This window comes from Bombyx mori, chromosome 18, assembly GCF_030269925.1.
Source record: "Bombyx mori chromosome 18, ASM3026992v2".
NCBI lineage: Eukaryota > Metazoa > Arthropoda > Insecta > Lepidoptera > Bombycidae > Bombyx > Bombyx mori.
Window position 1 is genome coordinate 3764831 of NC_085124.1, and position 23616 is coordinate 3788446.

General features: G+C 35.7%; 1 protein-coding gene across 1 annotated transcript; it reads left to right on the forward strand.

The window, feature by feature from the left end:
• Nucleotides 1-11875: 11875 nt before the first annotated feature.
• Aox2 (aldehyde oxidase 2) lies at nucleotides 11876-23226 on the forward strand. Its single transcript, NM_001110341.1, is given in 18 exon segments — nucleotides 11876-11915; nucleotides 12404-12573; nucleotides 13601-13761; nucleotides 14691-15118; nucleotides 15873-16096; nucleotides 16408-16510; nucleotides 17423-17550; nucleotides 18328-18399; nucleotides 18402-18413; nucleotides 18415-18618; nucleotides 18914-19201; nucleotides 19282-19781; nucleotides 20581-20764; nucleotides 20845-21043; nucleotides 21112-21878; nucleotides 22137-22329; nucleotides 22728-22838; nucleotides 23156-23226. Coding segments are annotated over 18 exon segments (3855 nt in total).
• Nucleotides 23227-23616: the final 390 nt, after the last annotated feature.

Genomic DNA, 23616 nt, shown 5'->3' on the forward strand with positions numbered 1-23616 from the left:
GCCGGTCCGTTGCCACCTGCATCCAACGTGACCCAGCAATTTTCATCAGGTCGTCGGTCCATCTGGTAGGTGGCCGTCCCACACTGCGTTTGCCAGTACGTGGATTTAATTTAAATTAATTCGCGGTGACAACGCTAAATTAATTTTGTACTATTAGTTCCGGCGGTCAATTATAAGATAGATGATCAGTAATAAATTTGTCTGTTCGATCCATTTAACGTTATTTGAGTCGGCCTGTGAATCGTAGGTGAACGTTTTGTTCAGAAAATCTTATAACAGGATTCGTTTTTAAGCAATGGTTAAATTTTGTGACCGGATGTTTGGGTCAACGTTTCGTCATTCCATATATTAGACACGCGGGATGGGTATGTGTTAATTGAATCCACGAATTAAGCCCTCGAAATTCCCTTTTTTACGTGTCAAAGCTACAAATTTGTCCGTTTCTAAAGACTTTTCCATTTTGATGAAACTATTATTATCAGCTTGAGATTTTTATTAAAAACTTCGTTCCGTCGTAGACTTTGTTATTTTTTAATAATTCAACTTGTTAACTTTAGCTATTCCTGAGAAAAACGGTTTTGAATCTCGGAAAAACGAACGAACAGTAAATTGTTCCTACAAGCGTTCATTTATTTTCATTTTGAAGATCGGAACCTTAAAAAACTCGTAAAGTCTTGACACACAAATAAATTACAGATAATACTAAGAATTTTTACATCACAACGATCAAAGTTTATTCTTATTTAAAACTAGCTGACTTGACAGACTTCCTAGTGCCTCAATCGATAAGTAAAAGACCTAAACTTTTTTATAAAACAAACTCAAAACAAACAAAAGGAATCCGTCCGACGGGGGACACATCAAAGGAAAAACAAAATTGTTATTTATATTTAATTCCGAGCGTTTTCATATTTATTTACCTTTTAAACTTTCTCTGGACTTTTACCAATAATTCAAGACCAAAATTAGCCAAATCAGTCCAGCCGTTCTCGAGTTTTAGCGAGACTAACGAACAGCAATTCATTTTTATATATATAGATAGATAAGATTTAATTTAACCTTATCTTATTCTGAAATCGAAATTCATTGCTAGCTCACGGACTGCTTATCACCTTTTTTTTAATCCCTGTAGGCAGACAAACTAAGACCTACTCGATGAAGAGTGCTAACCTTGGCTCTTGGACGTGAGCAATAGCAGAGACACAACCAAATCGGTGCCTATTGTTGAGCACTATCCACAAACCACGTTTGAAGTTGAGCATCATTCAGGCCCTTATGTGACCACTTCGCAAAAAGCGGACCGTAAGACTAAATAAATGAAATGAGAAACTAGCCTAAAGCACAAGACTCACGGTGTATCAAGCGACACGAATTCTATACCTAGTTTTTACATTACGTAACTTGTTATGTATTCCCTAATAACTACCAAAATGATGGAATAACGTTGATAAGAAAAAAAAATTTCGAAATCAAAATTATATTCATAATATATCCAAACACCCACTGAGGTTGTTCATTAAAGACATATTGCAATAGTTTACATAACACATTTGAAAACAAATTAGTTATGAAAACATAGTCAATGTCCTTATTTGGAATAAATGTCTAAAAATAAGTTTTACCTATTTAGTGTTACTTCAATTATTATATAATAATTTTAAATCACTGAAAACTTAGACCATCTTTTCTTTTTCCGCTTCAATTCTATTAAACATTTATTTACATTAGATTATTCTGTCGATACGTCGGCATGTGTTTGTATTTATTCAGCTAGATAACGGTGACTCTTATCCAAGCGAACTTTGTTGGATTATTGATTAATAGCTTAGGCTAGCTTGCTACATCGCGCAACAAGAAGTCAAGAACTTCAACACTCGAGAACGCAACGCAACCTCGCTCATGCGTCCTCATCACAAAAACTAACCGACAATTATTTTTTCTAGCCTTTGAGATCTTCGGACCGTGAAATGGTGTACGTACTACATATCATTACAAGTAAATTGAGTGTAACAGGGAACATGCCATTATATTTACACCAACTATAAATAAAAAATAACAACAGTTTCACTTACTCACTTACATAGAGTAGCTACGTACATTATTAAGTATTTACACTATAATATATACTATATTGTACAGTATATATTTAATGTTGCAGAAGTTTTAAAAAAATTGCGAATTAATGCTATCCACTAAAAAAAAAACAAATTTTGGTATGCATCTGTATTTGTATTTAGATAAGGATAAAATAAAATAATTACAAAAGAGAAATTCAGATTCTTTCAGCAACAGCATCACTTACGGACAAATTTGTATTCTTTTTTTATTGCCCTTGTAGGCAGGCGAGCATACGGCCCACCTGATGGTGAGTGGTTACCGTCGCCTATGGACTTCAGCAATGCCAGGGACAGAGCCAAACCGCTGCCTACCGAAAATAATTAAGAAACTTATGGGTTTAGATATAAATAGTCGTGGTGGCCTAAAGTATAGACGCCCGGTGCAATCGTATCAAACGATGTATCGGTGCTCGAATCCTGCAGGCAGGTACCAAGTTTTCTGATTAAATACGTACTTAACAATTGTTCGCGATTGACTTCCACGGTGAAGGAATAACATCGTGTAATAAAAATCAAACTTGCAAAATCATAATTTGCTGGTGGTAGAACGTCTTGTGAGTCCGCAAGGATAGCTACCACCGCCCTGCCTATTTCTGCCGTGAACCAGTAATGCGTTTCGGTAAGGGTGGGGCATCCGTAGCAATATAAAAACTGAGACCTTAAAACTCATGTCTCGAGGTGGGTTACGGCATTTACGTTGTAGACGTCTATAGATTTCGGTAACCATTTTACATCGGGTAGGCCGTACGTTCGTTTACCTGTCTACATAACAAATAAAAAATTAAAACGCCGCTTTTTGATTCAAAACAGTAACATAGAGTTTTTTAATATAAATCCCTCGCATGTGAAACAGAACACAAATTCAGTATTTTTGGTAGTATCTGCATTTATCTATATATTAATACGTGAAGCAAAAACTTTGTATCCCTTTTTACGAAAATTGCGCGAACGGAGGAGTATGAAATTTTCCACACTTATAGAGAATATAGAGAAGAAGTGCACAATGCTAATATTTTTTAAAAATAATGCATAAAAGATACATTAAATCAATAAAGAAAACATTACACACACATACCATGTATTTAACGCACACAGGCATGCATACTATTTATTGTCAAACTTTTGTTCTTGACGTCTGTTGTCAAATTGAGAATAGATTAAATATTGTTTGTTAATATTTTTTATAGTGTAGTCTTGGCGAAATTTGTGATTATAGAAGTATAAAATACAATCATAATAGTGTACAAACTTACAATACCAATTAATTATAGTCGAATTTCGACTACTGCGGGCATTTCTAGTTTCAATTAAGATCTGATATCCTAATATCAGCATGTACATACAATACCTGATTAACCGCAAAACTCTCCCGGTAATTTATAAAATTGTTGCTAACTTTAATGTTTTTTAAACGTGTACTCTATAAATTCATAAAGGTTAAATTTTATTAGGGTCTCCCGTGGTATCTGCGGTAATTCATTAATTTCAAACTTTAGCTGATTTACAAAAATAATGGGGGATGCACACCTGCGTATTAATTTCATTTTCATCTTAATGTTAAATCTCTTGTTTGCGTTCACAAATTTTATCGGTCATTCTGATTTATAGGTCATTTATTACTTAAAAACGACTCATGAAGGTGAGTTTTAAACATTTTAATGGTTAAAATTGTATGGAACTTTTATGATTTACCAAAGTGAATGTAATTTTTTTCCGGAATGTGTGGTGATCGAAAATTATCAGTGACCTTTGATGTTCTTGCTTAGAAGCAAATCTTTTTCTACGCCTATAACGTAAACAATTTCGTTTTAACAGTAAACGTATTGCTAAAAAGCTTTACAGCCACTAAGCTTTTTTTGGGGAGCTTAGCATCCCTTCTTACTAACTTAGATGGGCAATCAACCTCCTGCATTCAATCAACGTATGTTGAAAATTTACAGGCCAAATACAAGATCTATAGAGTACTTCAATATATCTATACATATATAAATTTCAGAACTACTGTACTACGAGATAGTATGAAAGTAAAAGTAAATCCACATCTATTTCTTTTTCAATCACTAATTTAAGGCCACAATCGTGAAACCGTTACGTACTGATTACTGGAGCCCATAGTCTAAGCAGTAGGTAGAAGTTTGAACTGAATTTAATAAAACAACATTTTATCAAATGCTCTTCATCCAAATTAGTCGACTTCAAATTAATTATGAATCTCTTGCTGTCGGATCGTCGCGTCCGTTCAGGGGGGCTCGGAAAGGGCCTTTTTTTATTGCCCTTGTAGGCAGACGAGCATACGGCCCATCTGATGGTGAGTGGTTACCGTCGCCCATGGACTTCAGTAATGCCAGGCAGAGCCAAGGCGCTGCTAAGCCGCTATCTACTCTGTGCCCGAACTTGAAAACTCCCTGTCTTTTGAGGCAGGGGTGATGAATTGTTGGCTTGATCCATATGTGCTAGCTGGATGATAATGGGAGGGTCGACTTCTTTCTTCAGTCTTCTCTCTTCGGCTTCCTCTTCATCTTCCTTGTCGTCTTCCTCGGGGCGGGCGCTACTCTCCTCCATTTTTATAGTTATAGGAATAGTTAGGTTTATTGTAGATTACAGAACAACTAAATGAGGTACCTGATACCGAGCCCAATGCAATGTATTGAGAGAAGTTACTCCTACTATATCCAGTATTTAAGGCATGATTTCTTGACGAAAAGACCACATCTGCCAAACCAGATTACAAGTCCCATACCAAAACAGTTGATATGCTTTGTTTCATTTTAAAATTACCGACAAATGAGATACGGTTTTAGAAATACCACCGAATTTAGTACTGTTAATTGATGATGTAAAGATTAATAATTTACCGTGTATGACCCTTGAACCATCTCGGATCTTCCATGGTCGTGTCAGAAAACGACCTTTCTATTACTTGGCAACCGCTTTTGGAAATAGAATTGATTCACCAACTTGACCAAAATTCTAATTCTCATCTGATCGTAGTTAATTAATTATCTATAAATAAATAGACAAAAACAAAAAAACGAAGAACCATTTTCTTCTTTGTTTGATTATTGGATTATTAAGTATTTATTTGAAGTAATTGAAAATTGCAAATTTAACCGGCCGTTGTTCTTGACCATGTGCCGAACCTCCTACGAGGTGGTACAGTTGGTATGTGGGAGAGGTCCGCAGACGTTAGCAGTGGACTGCGGACCCAAGGGATGAAATTTAGGGCCCGCCTCACGACTCCCCTGCACTCTCGCCCAAGCGTCCAATCTCCTACGAGGCCCGAACCCGGATAGGGCAAGGGGGTTGCTGCAAACAGACAGCGCAGCTCATCCCAAGAACGTTCTGCTGAAAGAGCCTTCTAGGCGAAGAACGAAGGCTCAGAAACGAAGAGTTTTTTTTTGTGTTATTAAAAACGTGTATATGAAACAGAAATAACCACCCCCAGGCCCGGAATAGTAACTCTATAATTTGTAAATTTCGCAATTTGCACATATGTCGTTAAATTGAACAAAAAATCGATCAGCTGAAGAGCCACGACCATTATCTCTGACCTTTAGTCCAACTGTTATATTCACGGCGTTAAAATTATCGTCTTGACTGAATAATCAATAGACCTTAACCCGTCCAAGCGACTTCGCATGGAAGAAACTAGTAGGTGCATAGCGTAGTTTCATTGAACAATATTCTGTATGAAAAAAATATTATGGCTGTGACAAATTTCGTTGTTACATTGGAACTGTAGACTCACATTACGACCACTTAGATCTAAGGGGTAGAGATGAGGAAATGAATTAAAAAGCCAATTGAAGATTCTAATACGGATGGACGATAGTAAATTAGGAATAGTAACGTCAAGAGATGAAGAATACTGGACGGTGGTAGCGCGTTATAACCAGGGACGTCTTAAATTAGGCTGGGGCCCTTGGGCACACAAGGATTTGAGGCCCTTTTGGAAAGTAAAATAAGATTTTTTTACTGAGTATGGCCATTTATCATAGAGTATGATATAATATGTCATTAATGATATTAGAATGCTGCTGGTTATTTGGTTACGATTACGTTAACGGAAACCGTCATCGTGATCGCTAGATGGTGTACTCAGTAAATTAGGTAATTTGCGTTCGGAAATATTATTAATTAGTGCAGTAGGAATAGTCATCGATATAATGGCGTAGTATATGACTTAAAAATACCTTCTGTGAAGGTTACTGATTTGTAAAAAAATTGTAATGTGCCCGACAAAAATGTTTTGAAAATAAATGTGTGAGAGAAATTGTGGGTCCTTCGGGCCCCCCTGAGAATGGGGGCCCTGGGCACGGGCCCCGTGTGCCCTTATGGTAAAGACGGTATTGGTTATAACCCTGTATTTTTTTTTTTTTTTATGTTAATGCACTGTCGATTGCACCTATAATTGAGGTGACATCTGCCATGAACTTTTGTCAATTTGTCAATGTTTTGTATTGATGATCACTTTGTTGGTGCAACTTAATAAATAAATAAATAAAATAACCACGTACTGGTTGCGACCACTATCATAGTTATATCTGTAGCAGCTTGGCTCTGTTTAGACAGGCGTCCAGTACTGTGTAGAACAGTAAGACTTCTTTCTGTATTCTCCGAAACTAATCTGTACATACACAGATTTTGGTTTTAGTTCTATTGCGTGATAGACTTGGCAGATCGTAACCTATTGACAAAGTGGTAGTTGTAGGTAGGTGACGATGACGGAAGAACATGAGCGGGATACAAGGCGAGGCATTTCGGTGGAATAAGCTACCCACGCGCTATTCTCAATCAGTGAAAACCATATGCTTTTGATTGTATAACTTGTTTTTTTTTATAATTGAAGGAGTACTGGTAACCCGGAGGACTTTCCAGTTTCACCAGGACAGGTGGGCGAGCAAAGGTTCAGCCAGGAGGGGTGGAATTATCTAACGGCTTCCCAAGTGCCTCCGAAGGAGACCTAACAACTCAAGAGCAGCTGCTTCGCGAATGAATCTACTATCGGATTGGAATCGCGACCTGCTGAAAAGATACGAGAAACACGGCCGGCTGAATGGGTTGCTACGGCTTGTATTAAAATATATGTCTTCTTACTGGTGGTAGGACCTCTTGTTAGTCCGCACGGGTAGGTACCACCACCCTACCTATTTCTGCCGTGAAGCAGTAATGCGTTTCGGTTTGTAGGGTGGGCCAGCCGTTGTAACTATACTGAGACCTTAGAACTTATATCTCAAGATGGGTGGCGCATTTACATTGTAAATGTCTATGGGTTTCAGTAACCACTTAATACCAGGTGGGCTGTGAGCTCGTCCACCCATCTAAGCGATAAAAAAAAAATGTGTCATTAAATAGATTTTTTTTACTGGACACTATGCTATGTGGACGTTCAGAGACGGTCTTTGCTCAACTTTTTTATTTAATGTTATTAAAAATTTTGTACGAACGGTAATTATTCGATATTATTTATAAATATACTTATTACTTATAGTTGTACTGCGAAATCGTTGTTATACGAATAGCCACAGGGGATCGTAGCAGGGTCGAGCTTTTTAAAAAGAAACTTTAGCGCAGTGACAATCATTAAAATGGTTGAAGCTTCATGTCGGTATTAAAGCATTGGTATTTCAGTTGAATTCAAAAAGCGCTGATGTGAAATGTAAATGCACATTCTATTTCTAATCATTCGGGAACACAATTCATGCTATGATATACTTCCATAGTTGACTATTAGATAATCTGAATACATATCATACCTATATATCAAAGGGTTTTTTCATCATATTGATATGTACTAAAAATGTATCGAGCTCACGCGATATCACATCACATGAAAGACACTGTATTTTTGGGCTACGACGGTGCACTATACTGGGTGTGAGGAGACCGCTTCCGAAAACGAAGACAGACGATAGTACTAATGACCTTTGATGATGAAGTTGTAAATAAGTATTTGTGCGCTCGCGCGAGTCTGTGCCGCGCCGCGCCGCGTCCGCGCGTTCGTTGACCCGAGCATCAGCTGTTTTTGATTTTGTGTTTCATTGCTGGTTTTTATTTTTAGTAAAGTAATGTATTTTTTTTATGAAACCATCATTTCATTTAGCTTCACTAACATGATGGAGCGTAAATAATGCTAATAAAACTTTTTAAACATATGATTTTTTTTTGTCAGGATCAATTTTTTCCCGTCCCATCATCAAAGGTGTCATTAGTATTATAGTCTGTCTTCGTTTTCGGAAGCGGTCTCCTAACAACCAGTATATTTTTTTTTTTTTATCAAAGCAGCATTAATTCAACTAATTTTGTTTAGTTTATTACGACGCGAACGAGACAACACTAATTAATACGAAAAAATAATTAAATTACGAAGCAAAATAGCCGGGTAATTATAAAAACGAAGACGACCGGTACACAATGATATAATTAGCATCCAAGTAATAATTACTCTGACGTTTTTTAAGGATTTTTCTTTACTTTTTTGTCCAATTCTAAATTTCACACGACTTCAAGTACCGATTATAAAACTGACGTAAGAGTTAAGTATACAATAAAAACTAACAATTTCGGTATTTTCAAATCGTATAAAAGCTATAGGTGAATCCGTACAAAATCAAGTAATTTAAACCAACTATGTATATCTATAAAAATTAAATTAATATATTTTTTGTATGTATTTTGTTTGTAATCTATGTGTTCCTAAGCCGTTGTTTGGATTGTGATGAAACATTTGTTGTTGGCATTCCAGGGTATGTTTAGTCTAATTTAGTGTAGTTACAAGAAATCAATATACATTGTAACTATACTTGAGACCTTAGAACTTACGAGGGCGGCACTGAAAATTTCGGGAATTAACGAAGTGATACAACATTACTATTTAAAAATGTATTTATTGCTTTTCGAAGTATTCTCCGCGAAATTTGACACATTTTTCCATACGATGGAACCAATCATTGAAGCAATCATTCCATTCAGAAGTTGGGGTCTCCAAAATGGCCGTTTTGTAGGCGTCCACAGCTTCTTCAGGTGATGAAAATCTCTGTCCACGCAATTTATTCTTTATTTTAGGGAAAGTATAGAAATCATTAGGGCTTAGGTCGGAGCTGTACGGCGGATGGTCTAATAATTCTATGTTTTCTTGCTCTAAAAACTCTTTTGTTCTGTGCGCGGTGTGAGAACTCGCATTGTCGTGATGGAGGATGATGCGGCGGTTGCAGTTCTCTTTACGGAGTTCAGAAACGACCTGTGGCAAACAAATGCTAGCATACCATTCTGCATTAACCGTTCTTTGTCCCTCAAGAGGAATGGTAACATGGCCGGTTTTGGAGACAAACGTGGCCACCATTTTTTTTGCAACACTCCGTGAACGAACAATTTTTGTTGGCTTTAACTCATTTTCGAACACCCAAACTCGTGACTGGTTTTTTGTTTCGGGTTCGTACGCGTATATCCAGGATTCGTCACCTGATACAATGTTTTATTCAGCATTTGAGTATCCTGCTTGGAATCTTTCGAGAGTTCTGACGCACCAAGTAACGCGAGCCGCTTTTTGCTCTTCACAGAGCGAATGCGGTATCCATTGGGAAAACAACTTTTTTACACCTAATTGTTCATGCAATATTATTTGTATTTGACTCATGCCAATGTCTAAAGTTGCTTGAATTTCGCGGTATGTCACATGTCGATCTTCCTCAATCAGCTTACGCACAGCATCGACGTTTTCTTGGGTGACTGCAGTTTTTGGACGACCTTGACGGGGATCATCACTGAGCTTGACACGTCCACGTTGAAACTCAGCAAACCAGCGATAAATTGTGATTTTGGATGGGGCTTCATCACCAAATGCAGAAATCATCCGGTCAACACACTGTTTCTGTGTTAAACCACTTCGAAAGTCATAATAAATCATCGCTCTTGAATTTTCTCGAGTCAATTCCATTTTCTCAACGACTAAACAAGTTTGACAAAACCTCGTGACAAGACTGAGAATCTTTTTTTAAATAAATAAATGGTATTCGATTTTTAAAACCAAGGACTTTTCAATTAAAAAGATTTTAATATGACAGGAACAGTGGAAATATTCCATTCCCGATACTTTTAGTGCAGCCTAGTATCTCAAGGTGGGTGGCGCCTTTACGTTGTGGATGTCTATGGGCTCCAATAACCACTTAACACCAGGTGGACTCTACCCATATAAGCAATAAAAAAAAATTTTTTTTTTTCACATTTTCTCATTACAATACAATATTCTGTTTAATCGAGTTATAATCAAAACTTAATTGCGTGTCTATTATTGTGATATGGTCATGAAAGCTGTCAATTATTGGAAGCCTCAGATATATATAATAACAGTAAAAAGCGCGAAATAAAACCATAATAATAGCTTTAAAATTGTGTTTTTGATTCGCAAAACCGAAGAAAATAGAATCTATTTACTTTGACGATCTCAAATTTTGCGAATTAATTTTTGGGCAAACGTAGTATGAAGCAATTAGTCCAATAGCATCAAAGTGATTGCGAACCCAATCTCGACAACCATTTTTACACTTTTTCTCTACTTGAGATCTGAAATATGGCACCAATTTTGACAATGTAATTGTCAATAAGGCTTGTTATTTTCCCATTCTTTGCAAGTCTAGAATGAGAAATAAAAAGGCAAATTACTCTTATTCTTATACAAAAAGCGTAAATTTGTAATACGTAGCATGTACATTAGAGGAAAACCTTATTAACATTTACCCTTGAAGTTTATAATTCTAATACTTCTAGCAAAACTCTTTCTGCTTATAATAACGAAATAGAAAAGGATTTATCTAATAAGTTAATCAGAACAATAAATTTAATTAAGTTTGAAAGAAATGTAACTGAAGTAAATATAGATATAATAAATATTATTATATCATGTACGAGGCATTGCCGAATTCCAAGACTTAGGACTAAGGTAGTACTAATAATGGCACGACAGCACAAAGAAATTAGAATAACAAAACTATATTCCACTTGTTATTGTGTTGCGCGCAATGTATTTCAATGAACGCCCTTGGTTAACGAACTTAAGTGAAGCGGTGCGTCATCCATTGCTGTTTCTCTAAAAAAACCTCTTAGTTCTGCTCTAAGCCTGTCGTAGGTATCTAATTCTATTATAATATTTTTGCTACGAAGACTTCCGACCCCATCACTCGAAGTGAGCGAAGGACCTTTTGCGATAACTTTTTGATAACTATCATAAAATATAATTACGGTTTCTGCATAAAGGCTATCGTATAAAGTTGTTTTTCTATATATATTTCTTCTGTGCGTGTGTTTATTACTGAACTCCTCCTAAACGGCTGGATTAGATTCACAAATCAGCCCGGCAAATGGCGTTGCAAAGATAAATAATCTAAATACCCACATTTAGATTATTTATCTTTCCTAGAAATAAATTATATGGCAAAACAACATTTGCCGGGTCGCCTAGTTTCCTAATATTTTCGGCAAAAACGCAACCCTAAAACAGACATCATTTACCTATCATTAGGTCATTTGTTAAATTATCAACATATCTCCGTAATGACATGGCCGATTATCGCTTACCGTGATTGTGTACCCGAAATTGAGTGTTTCCATTCGTCATTAAAATTAACTTCATGTTATTACTAACGTCAACAAATAGACGACTTGCAACGGTTTGTTAGAAAATGTGACATTTATCAGTGTGATCCGACTCCGGCTGCAAGTGTTGTAGAAATTATACAAGTGCTAATCATATATTAAACGCGATGAAAATTTGCTTTCGAATTAATAATAAGCATTTTGAAGGTAAGCGTCGTATGGCAGGACTGATGTTTATTTGTATCTGGAAACTATTTATTTGAAACCCTCGAGGGATAAATATATTGTCGCAAAAACAGGCATCGTATTGATAAAATAAGTTTTCTGTAAAACTTACGAGCTCTAATACATTTGCATAATAGTTGTTCCGGAGAGATTTACCGACTGATATAAAACCAATTATACTTAATGAAACTGTAACTGTTTGCAAATATGACCCTATTTCGCCATAGTATCTCTTAAGTTCTTTTTGCATCAAAATTACTATGTACAATAAATAACTTCATAGATCTCACTGTAGCACTGTAGCACTTGGCACTTTAAAAAAACAATACTTAGTCGTATTGATTCAGAGTGGCTACTTAGATTTGATTTAGTTTCATTGTTAAATAGTTTACGGGAATATTAATTATCATGATAAGTAATTCTCCTACGAGCAAACTTCTATGATTTGGAATACTTGATTCCATGTCCAGTGGACGGCAAGTTTGGTCCTGATGTGTCGCTCAACGAGTTCATCAGGAATGTGGCGGAACTCCGAGGTACGAAGGCGATGTGTCACGAGGGCGGCTGTGGAGCCTGCGTCGTCGCCGTCAGAGCAGCGATACCGCCCAACAACGAAATGAAGATATTCTCAGTCAATTCTGTAAGCTATCTACATTCTGTAGCATATTCTTTTATTTGTAAGAAAAAAAAATCAGTAAAGTATGTTTTAATTCATTTAACATTGATGATGTGACATGTGATGATGATGATGATTCATCCGACCGATTTCGGCCATGGCGACCGCTTTGACTCCTATCCGTCGATTTGGCGCTCGTGCGCTCGAAGATGGCTTATACAGCCTATCTTCGCGGCAAAACTCCTTGCGCATTGAGGGCACGTAAGCACGCCGTTCTTATAATTATAGGTTATGGAAGCAGGAGGGCGGGCCTTCAACTGGTCGCGTTTGTAATCAAGGTCAAGTTTACGCTGATCCTCGAACTCGCGTACTTGGCTGTTCACCATCCTGCGCCATTCTAGCCGCTGTGCTGCCAAGTGTGATGTGACATGTAACTACATTGAGACCTTCGAAATTACTAGCTGTACCCGTCCGCTTCGCTGGGCATTTAAAATTAACATTATTATTTCTCACCCCCACAAAGATTCTCATCATTAACGCCCCCGCAACTGGTGTAGGGAGTCCAACACACATATAAATATTAGCCTATCCATTAAGTACATATATTTTCTACATGGATACCAAGTTTCAAGTCAATCAGATGCATGGTTCAGTAGCTATAATGGAACATCCGTAAAAACCACTGTAGAATTATATATTAGTATAGATGTCTCAATGTGGGTGGCGCATTTACGTTGTAGATGTCTATGGGCTCCAGTAATCACTTAAAACTAGGTGGGCTGTGAGCTCGTTCACCTATCTAAGTAATAAAAAAAAGCCAAAATTAGCTGTATACAAAAAAACATACGTTCTGAATAAACATTTTCTTCTGTTTAATATTAAGGCAGTTTAAACAAGATTTTCTGTTGTTTTTCTAACAAGAATAGCACCTTTTAATTCTTATTTAATAATATGAGAATATTGAATTTACATCAATGTAACCTTGATAATTTTGTTTAATGATTTGAATAGATTATCTATTCTACTTGGAAACAAAACTATTTTTTTTTAGTGCTTAGTGTCGGTGCTTTCGTGTCATGCATGGGAAATAACAACAGTGGAAGGATTAGGAAATAGGCTTACCGGTTACCATGATATCCAAACCAGATTAGCCAAGTTTAATGGTACACAATGTGGATACTGCACTCCTGGATGGATTATGAATATGTACAGGTAAAAAACGTTTGATGAGAATATCGTTTTTCACGTGACAACGTCTTATAATTCGATGGAGCCGGCTGCACGCACGAAAAAACATGACTCATTGAGGCGTTCCATTTAAGGCTTGAAGTGCAAGCGAGAGCGCGCAACGAGCGACAAAGAGGCCCAATCGGCCTCCGCGTTCGGCAGCGTTCGACATCTGTCTCTCTCCTACTTGAGTGAGCGATGCATCCGCGTGGACAGCTGCTATACAATAATACATTTACATGTTTTCGTCAAGTAATGAAGTTCAGTGAAAAGTGAATGTGGTGTCAATTGTCCATACAAAATATCTATCAAACAAATAAAATTAAAATTTTCTTTTGAAAAATGAAACCATTACATCAGCATTTTCTTATGACGTTGTCACGTTCAACTATCGTCACTAAGCCGACTTTACAGACAACCGATTTTTTTTTTTCTACAAATTTAATAGTCATAATAATATCTTGGTCACTTAAATAGTTAGTAGAAAACTTCCGATTAATACATTATTATATATATTAAACGGTTTGTTTTAAACTTGGCCTTCGTAAAAAGATCAATAATGAAAAAATATCAAACACCAAAAACACAAAATATCTTTTTTGTTTTATTTATTGCTTAGATGGGTGCACGAGCTCACAGCCCACCTGGTGTTAAGTGGTTACTGGAGCCCATAAACATTTACAACGTCAATGCGCTACCGACCTTGAAATGTAAGTTCTAATGTGTCAATATAGTTATAAAAGCTGCTCCACCTTTCAAGCCGAAACGCATTACTGCTTCACGGCAGAAATACGCAGGGCTGTGGTACCTACCCGTGCGGACTCACAAGAGGTGCTATCACCATAAAATCTTATACACCACTGATATTAAACCAATGTCTCATTTAATAAATAAATAGTAAACACATATTTTAGCATCCTTGAAACAAAGAAGGCAGATTTAACAACTCAGGAAATTGAAAATTCATTTGCCAGTAACATTTGTCGCTGTACAGGTTATAGACCAATAGCAGACGCTTTGAAAACTTTCGCTAAAGACGCAGATAGAGAACTATTAGATAAACTATCAGACATAGAAGATTTGGGGAATAAAGCACTCAGACTCAAATGCACTGAGGAACAAAGAAATGTGTGCAGCGATAATAAATCTTGTGCTTTTACAAATAAGGATCTAAATTCGAAAACTCTAGATGATTGGTGTTTCCTAGATGATATCGCCACAAAAATGATTGTAATAGATTGTGGTGATCATACTTGGTATAAATGTTATACTTTAAGTGATGTTTTTAGTGTCATAGAAAAGAGTACGGATTATAAATTGATTGCTGGAAATACAGGACAAGGTAAATATGATTACAACAATACAATTAATTATATACGCTCCAGTCCAAGAAGCGATCGGTATCATACGTCATCAGTTATGGACTTATAAAGGAATGATAGTTGTAATAATGTTTCGACTATATGCTGAAAATATCCTAATTTATTTGCATTTTTTTCAATGAAGATTTATAGTTTATCTACTAATGTAAGGTGACGCAAGCAAAAAGGGCGTCTGTCTGTCTCAGTTCCGTCGCGTGACTGGAGTTTACTCATTAAGTGCGTTTGACGTTATATACATTGATATATTATATATTGTTATCTACATACAATAGGCATTGGAGACAAATAACCGTATTCTTTGTAATTAAAGATTCATTCATATTAATTACATTTAACTGAGAGAATACTATACAACAGGTTAGATAAATAACACATGTCCAGAGATCTAATGTGATATTACTATGTTACGAAAAGCCATTAAAGTTATTAATTATTTTTGAAAACTTCTGCTCAGGTTGAAATAAGTAAATTAATTTAAATTGTTAATTTATAATAATGATAAAGTATTTTAAACTCTAAACTTTTCTTCTGTGTGTTATGTGTATTGGTAACTGCCTGCTTGGATTGTTTTGGTTGGATAATTGATTGGATCACATGATACTAACGCACTGATTATCTTATCCTTTAGGCTTCGTTCCAACTCCGTCGCATGGAATCACTTTTCAGGAATAAACTGTAAAAGAATCGGATAATATTGAAACGTTTTTGTTTTAGGAGTATATCACGTCCTGGATTATCCTAAGCTTGTCATTGATATTTCTAACGTAACAGATATAAGAGAATATGTCGTGGATGTTAATCTAACACTTGGTGCTGGAATGACTTTAACAGAAATGATGGAATTATTCCTTAAGCTTTCTGATGACAACGTAGACTTTAACTACTTGAAGGAGTTTCATGATCACATGGACTTGGTCGCTCATTTGCCAGTAAGGAATGTAAGTACTGAAAGAAAGTTTCTTATATTTAATTAAAGTGAGTCTGCTTCTCTAGAAATCATCTTTCCACCATGAAGCGAAGTTTACCCGTAACCACAGTACAATATTTTGATTATAAGGCTCAAGATTAGCGTAGAAATCAACACTTTAATATCTGTGGGCTCAGGCTACCACCGAACATTAGGGGCTGAGTTTGTCTGCTTATGTACATTATAAATGTTGACCATATACTGTTACTAGATAGCTTTGTTAAAACATTACGAACAAAGTGTTTGATCATAGCTAATTTTACTTTTCAACATTTCTTTTAGATCGGAACCATCGGTGGTAACTTGTACTTGAAACACTGCAACAAGGAATTCCAGTCAGATTTATTTTTGCTATTCGAGACTGTTGGAGCTATGATTACAATAGGTAATTCCGATTTTTTATTTCATAAAACGAAATGAGTTTGATTTGATTTTCGGAATTGCTGTAAAACCAAGCTTAATAGTTATACCCAATGTTAATGTTGCAAAGTTTTCTGCCGCAAAGATCTTAAGAGTTTTGCAATACAATTTGGATTTCGATGTCATGTCTCTCAAGGCTGACAGCGGCGTTCACGATGTAGTACATATTTATATGGATTCCGATAAGTATTGAATACAAGAAGACGTTCCCACACCAATCCAAGATACAGGGTGTATTGAAACGATTTCCTTGAACAAGGTTCCTACTGTTCCGTAAGATAGGTTGTGTTGCTGGGTATGCCAAAATGAATTGTAAGTGTCACGCAATTATGTAATAAAGAGTCAAAATAATCAAAGACAAAAAACGAAAGTTTGGCAAATTTTAATGTTCTTAACACGACAAAATGAATACTTAGTAATCTTATTTTCGTTTCGGCTTCAGAAATGCCGCCGGAAATCCTATAACTTTAACTAATAATAGGGTAATAATTAACTTTAAACTCTAATAATTGACCTTAAACTTTTTACTGGTGGTAGAACCTCTTGTGAGTCCGCACGGGTAGGTACCCCACCTATTTCTGCCGTGAAGCAGTAATGCGATTCGGATTGAAGGGTGGGGCAGCCGTTGTAACTATACTAAGACCTTAGAACTTACATCTCAAGGTGGGTGGCGCATTCACGTTGTAAATTTCTATGGGCTCCAGTAACCACTTAACACCAGGTGGACTGTGGTGAGCTCGTTCACGCATCTAAGCAACAAAAAAATTAAAATTAAAAATTAAATTGTAACAAGGGTAGCGTCATTTCATTACCTTTTCAAACAACAAAATGTTTTTCGTATACAAAGTGAATTAATTAACCCATCTAATATTTTTAGCCGAAAAAATGGACAAAATATCGACAATGTACCTTACAGATTTCCTCGAAACAGAAATGAAGGGAAAAATAATAATCAATGTGATGTTACCCCCCTTATCAAGTTCTACGAAGATCAAAACGTACAAGGTATTTCATATTTTCATTCGCATAATTTTCTAATTGCCTCAAACAAGATTACTGCAAGGGATTCTTACATTAATATATTTACCTTATTTCTATTTAATTTATTTTGAAATTAATTCTAGGAATGTAAACTTTTGTTTCTGTCAGCCATATTGCGGGTGGCATTACCATAACCGTTATACCATGCGTGCTGGTAATCGCAGTGTATTGCTATAAAAATTCGATGGGAGAAAGCGAAAATGTCGTAACTTGAATTTTGAGCTAAATCAATTTTTACCATACTATATTATAAACTAGCGACCTGCCCTCGCTTCGCTTCGGAAACTGTAATTTATTATTGATTTCTTCACTATTTAATGGATATTATTATACTATAAACCTTCCTCTTCAATCACTCTATCTATTAGAAAAACCACATCAAAATCCGTTGCGTAGTTTTAAAGATTTAAGCATACATAGAGACAAATATAGGGACAGAGAAAGCGACTTTGTTTTATGCTATGTAGTGATATGGCTCTGGTGTGAAGTTGTTTTTTTCAAGTTCCGACGTACGACAATTCCGCTTCCTTCTGTTGATATGATGACCTGCTGAAGGGCGCGAGAATGGGTTGGATGTGAGCTGCACAACACCGATTATTGTTGTGAAGCTTGGGCTACGCCTATGTCCAGCAGTAGACGTCTATGGGCTGTTGTACATAAACTTTAAAGAAAATGACCACGCTTAGAGAAATTATACCAAAAAAAAAAGTAAAATTACTGATCAAACAGTTTGAATTTTAGATAATGCCGAGATCACAAAACGCACACGCGATAGTCAACGCAGGATTTCTTTGGAAATTCAAACAAAATTCAAGTATACTGGAAAAAGCGACAATAGTATACGGTGGAATATCACCAAACTTTATTCATGCGTCAAAAACCGAGAGTATTTTATCAAACACAGATCCGTTCTCCGATGAAACTATACAGGAGGCATTGAAGACTTTATATGATGAAGTCAAGCCTGAAAACTCTCCAACAGAGCCATCTGCTTCTTATAGAAGAATGTTGGCTGTTTCTTTATATTACAAAGTAAGTTTGGATTATTGCATGGATGGATGGATATATTAGATGTGATTGTCTATTATATATTTAAAAAAAAACATCATTACTGGAGTTAACAAAAAAATCTTTGACTTTTCGATCTGCCGATTTTACTAGCAAAAAGCAGCTGATATAAGGGAGTCCTTGTATAAAAATTCGTAATTCATTTCAGCTTCTATCAATCGTCCTCCATGATTATTATACATATTATATACATTTATTTTTGTTATAAAACGAAATATTGATGGAACGAAAATCACAGCATTTTCACCTTTAATTCTAGGCATTAATAAGTCAATGTCCCGATGATCGAATCAACCCGAAGTATAAATCTGGCGGTAATGTTATTAAGCGGAATACGTCCAAAGGCACACAAACTTTCGAGACAGATGAAAATCTTTGGCCTTTAAATCAACCTGTGATGAAATTAGAAGCTTTAGCACAATGCAGCGGGGAAGCTACATTTGCCAATGATTTAAAAGGAGAATCAGACGAAGTATATGCTGCTTTTGTAACTGCTGACGTCAAACCTGGTAGTATTATTAGTGGCTTTGATACTACAGAAGCTTTTGTCAGTATTCCAAACACTTTGAACAGGATACCGATGAACTAAAAAATGATCATTATTTAACTGTGTCTTCTTATTCGCAGAAAATAGCAGGAGTTTCAGGATTTTATACCGCACAGGACATTCCCGGAAATAATTCATTTACACCAACCAACGCACCTTTGATTTTAGTGAATGAAGAAATATTGTGTTCTAAACAGGTCAAATACTATGGCGAACCAGCAGCGATAATAGTAGCGGATAGAGAAAAAACGGCCATTAAGGCTGCTAAACTAATATCGATAAAATATGAATCCATCAATAAAAATAAACCTGTACTAACAATTGATGACGCATTGAAAAGTCCAGATAAAGATACACGAATAACCAAAAACAATGTTATATATCCCGTCGAAGTTGGTCATGATGTGAAATGTATTATTTATGGGGAATTAAATATTGAAACACAGCATCACTTTTATATGGAGCCACAAACTTGCGTCGCAAAGAAAACCGAAGATGGCTTAGAAATATATTCTTCTACGCAATGGCTGGATTTGGCTAATATGGCTGTTGCACAATGTCTAAGCGTGCCCATAAATAGGCAAGTGCATATTCATAAATGTTTCTATTTTCTTCTTTCAGTGCTTTTGATTAAGATGGCCGATAATTTGAGATATTAATTCAATATAAACTAATTTCACGTAAACAAAGATTGATTGATAGCTATAATAGATTGTTAAGCATTAATAAAAAATTTATGATGACCGAGCTTTGCTCGTTTTTTTTTTGATAACGCCATCTTGTTGTGTCTTTAAAGCGGTTAGTTGCCCTCAGTTAAGAAAAATAGTATTATTATTCGCCGAAAAATAGTATTATTATTCGATGTCGGGAAGAGTTCATTATTGAAAACACGAATAAAACAACATTTTATGAAAATAAATCGTAGCTAGATCGATTTATCGTCCCCGAAATCCCCTGTATACTAAATTTTTGCAAATCGTTGGAGCGGTTTCCGAGATTCAGATTATATATACAAGAATTGCTCATTTAAAGGTATAAGATATTGATTATATTAGTATATAGTATTACATATTATATAGCTTAACACGCAACATTTATTTTTGTAATTAAAGGTGCGATTTAGTTAATATTAGCATCAACAGTTCGATCTTTTTAATTGAATTACAATTCAGTTGACTTCATTCAAGTAGCTGAAGAAATGTTTTTTGTTATGATATTAGTATTAATATTATTTATAATTAAACTTTGAATCTCTCTCCTGTAAATTTGCCAAAATGACGGTTAAACCAAATAGCTTTACACCCTTCGATATGTAATTACTTGGTAACATTATATTGAATAATATTATTAAGATAGCCATTTATTCTGTGGCTTTTTAGTGTGAACGTGATCATTAGAAGAGTTGGTGGTAGTTATGGAGGTAAAATTACAAGATCTAGTCAGATAGCATGTGGAGCAGCTCTTATTACGCATCTAACTGGAAAAACATGCAGGTTTATTCTGCCTTTGCAACAAAATATGGGAATTATTGGTAAACGGCTCCCAACAAAATGTAATTTCGAAGTGCGTATCACGTAACTCAAGTTTTTCCAAATAAAACTCATTTCGATAAACATTTTTAATTATTTGCACGGTATATTCAGGTGGGTGTTGACAATAACGGTGAAATACAATACCTTAAAAATATATTCTATCAAGACAATGGATGTGCACCGAATGAAACGATTAGTCCAGTGACTGCAGCCCATTTTGTTGGGAACTGCTATGATAGTCGAAGATGGTACGTCGAAGCTAATAGCGCAGCAACTGATAGCCCATCTAACACTTGGTGTAGAGCTCCTTGTAAGTTTAAATTTGCATGTATGTTTATAAAATACCTTAAATATTTTTTACTATTTTTGCACTTTCAGCTTCAACAGAAGCAATAGCAATGTGTGAATACATAATGGAAAAGGTAGCATATCATCTGAATAAAGATCCTTTAGAAGTGAGACTAACTAATATGATGCAAGTCACAAATCCTATTCCACAATTAATTGACCAACTAAAAAGAGACTCGGACTACGACCAAAGAATAATTGATGTGCAAAATTACAATAAGCAGAATAGATGGAGAAAGCGAGCTTTGAAACTCTTGCCAATGACTTATGATGTCTTTTATTTCGGGTCATATAATTCCGTTGTATCAGTTTATCACGCAGATGGGTCAGTTGTGATAATACATGGTGGAGTTGAAATGGGTCAAGGTTTAAACACAAAAGTAGCTCAAGTATGTGCATACATTTTTGGTATTCCCCTCAACAAAATTAGCGTAAAACCTAGTACAAGCTTTACGAGTCCAAACGCAATGACCACAGGTGGTAGTATTGGTAGTGAATGTGTGTCTTTTGCAACAATGAAAGCCTGCCAGATAATAATGGATCGCCTCAAACCAATCAAAGAAGAATTGAATGATCCAAAATGGGAGGATATTATTAAAAAAGCTTTCAATAACGATATAGATTTGCAAGCGTCATATATGTATTCAAATAAAGATGGCTTAAAGCCATATGATGTGTATGGTGTAGTTGTGATGGAGGTTGAAGTTGATATTTTAACTGGAAACCATGATGTGCTGAGAGTTGATTTACTGGAAGATACTGGCAGAAGTATGAGTCCGGGAATTGACGTTGGACAGGTAAGATATAATTATCTATAATCTGAACAAAAATGTACTTTTTCACTCAATATATTCAATGATTTTCATTCATAATTGATGAAGGAATTCATGAATTACAGAGTCTTATATTGGGTTCTGAAAACGAATCAACCTGATACAAATATAATTATTTGATGATTAATTACGAAAATTGTCTCAAACAGATAATCAAGTTGAGTCAAATAGATAGTAGTTCTAATTAGGGCTCATCGTTTTTAGTACCGTTTTGTTTTTCAGATAGAGGGTGCGTTCATCATGGGTCTCGGCTATTGGACATCGGAAAAAGTGATTTATGATCAGGAAACTGGAAAGCTCCTAACGGATCGTACTTGGACGTACAAGCCTCCTGGTCTTAAGGATATACCGGCAGATTTCCGAATATATTTCAGGAGGAATTCCAACAACCCTACCGGAGTACTACAATCTAAAGGTATTTTTGATAAGCAATTGAGTTCAAGGTCCATCTTTTTATCGGAGCGAATAGACACAATAATGTGAATGCAGCCAACCACAATCAAAGAGCGGGTTGAAGTTTCAGAATTCAAAAAATGAAAATTATGCTTTGGGAATTTGTGTGAGCAGAGCTACTACCCGTCTATATTAGTATTTACTTGTTAGTAAAAACATTTGATTACGCAATTAAGCTGGCCTTTTAAAGCTTTGGCAATGTTCCAAATGTTAAAATTATTAACCGTTTTATTATTTAAAAAAGTTATACCGAAAAATATTGTCATTTGGTAAAGTATACTTAATTAAAACTACTTTGACTGCTTAATCTCGTATTTTTTGTTGACTAGACTCTTTAATAATGCGTATCTTTTTTACCAGCAACTGGCGAACCGGCATTCTCTCTAGCTGCAGTAATAACTCATGCTATACGGGATGCAGTTAGGGCTGCTAGACTTGACGCTGCCTACGAAGACCAATGGATTGATATTCGTAAGGAAATCAAATTAATAAATAAAAAAAATTATGCATAGATGGAAAATCGATTTCTTGGCTATGTGCCATGGTTTTAAGTTATTACTGGGTCCTCGAGACATCAATGACAATGTGAATGCCAGCATCCACCTTGAGACATAAGGTCGAAATTTCAATTGTATTGCTTAACCGCTGTCGCGCCCTTCAGACGTAACTGATTGGTAAGTAATAGGCGATATCGTGGTACCCAGTTTAATAAAAGTATCTTTACACTAGGCATCATTTACTGAAGTTCATGTTTGAATGTGATTTCAAAATTTTTTAAATATTTTCAGCTAATCCCTGCACGGTGGAAAACATATTTATGGCTGTCGGACACAGATTAGACCAGTTCGTGTTGAAGTGATTAAATATGGATTTCAGTATATCTTGACTTGTTACGGCGACTTTGTATCGCCAATACTTAAACATTTTAGATATGTACAAAATTTTAGATATGTATATATGCGAGCATTTCTGAATGGGACTTCTTCAAATAATACAGGGTGGCCCATAAGTCCTTTGATATGAAAAAAAATTTATTAAAATAAAACTAATTACATTATGAATTAAATTTTTATTTACATAAAAAGCTTAAAAAACGGGAATTATTTTTTGAAAATAACCTCTCCTAAATGTAATCCGTTGCGATCACGGCACTCTTGCAAACGACGTCTAAAATTGTCGATGACTGCGCGGCACGTCACTGCTGAAATGCTTGTCATTTCTCTGCGGATGTTTTCTTTTAGGGCCTCAA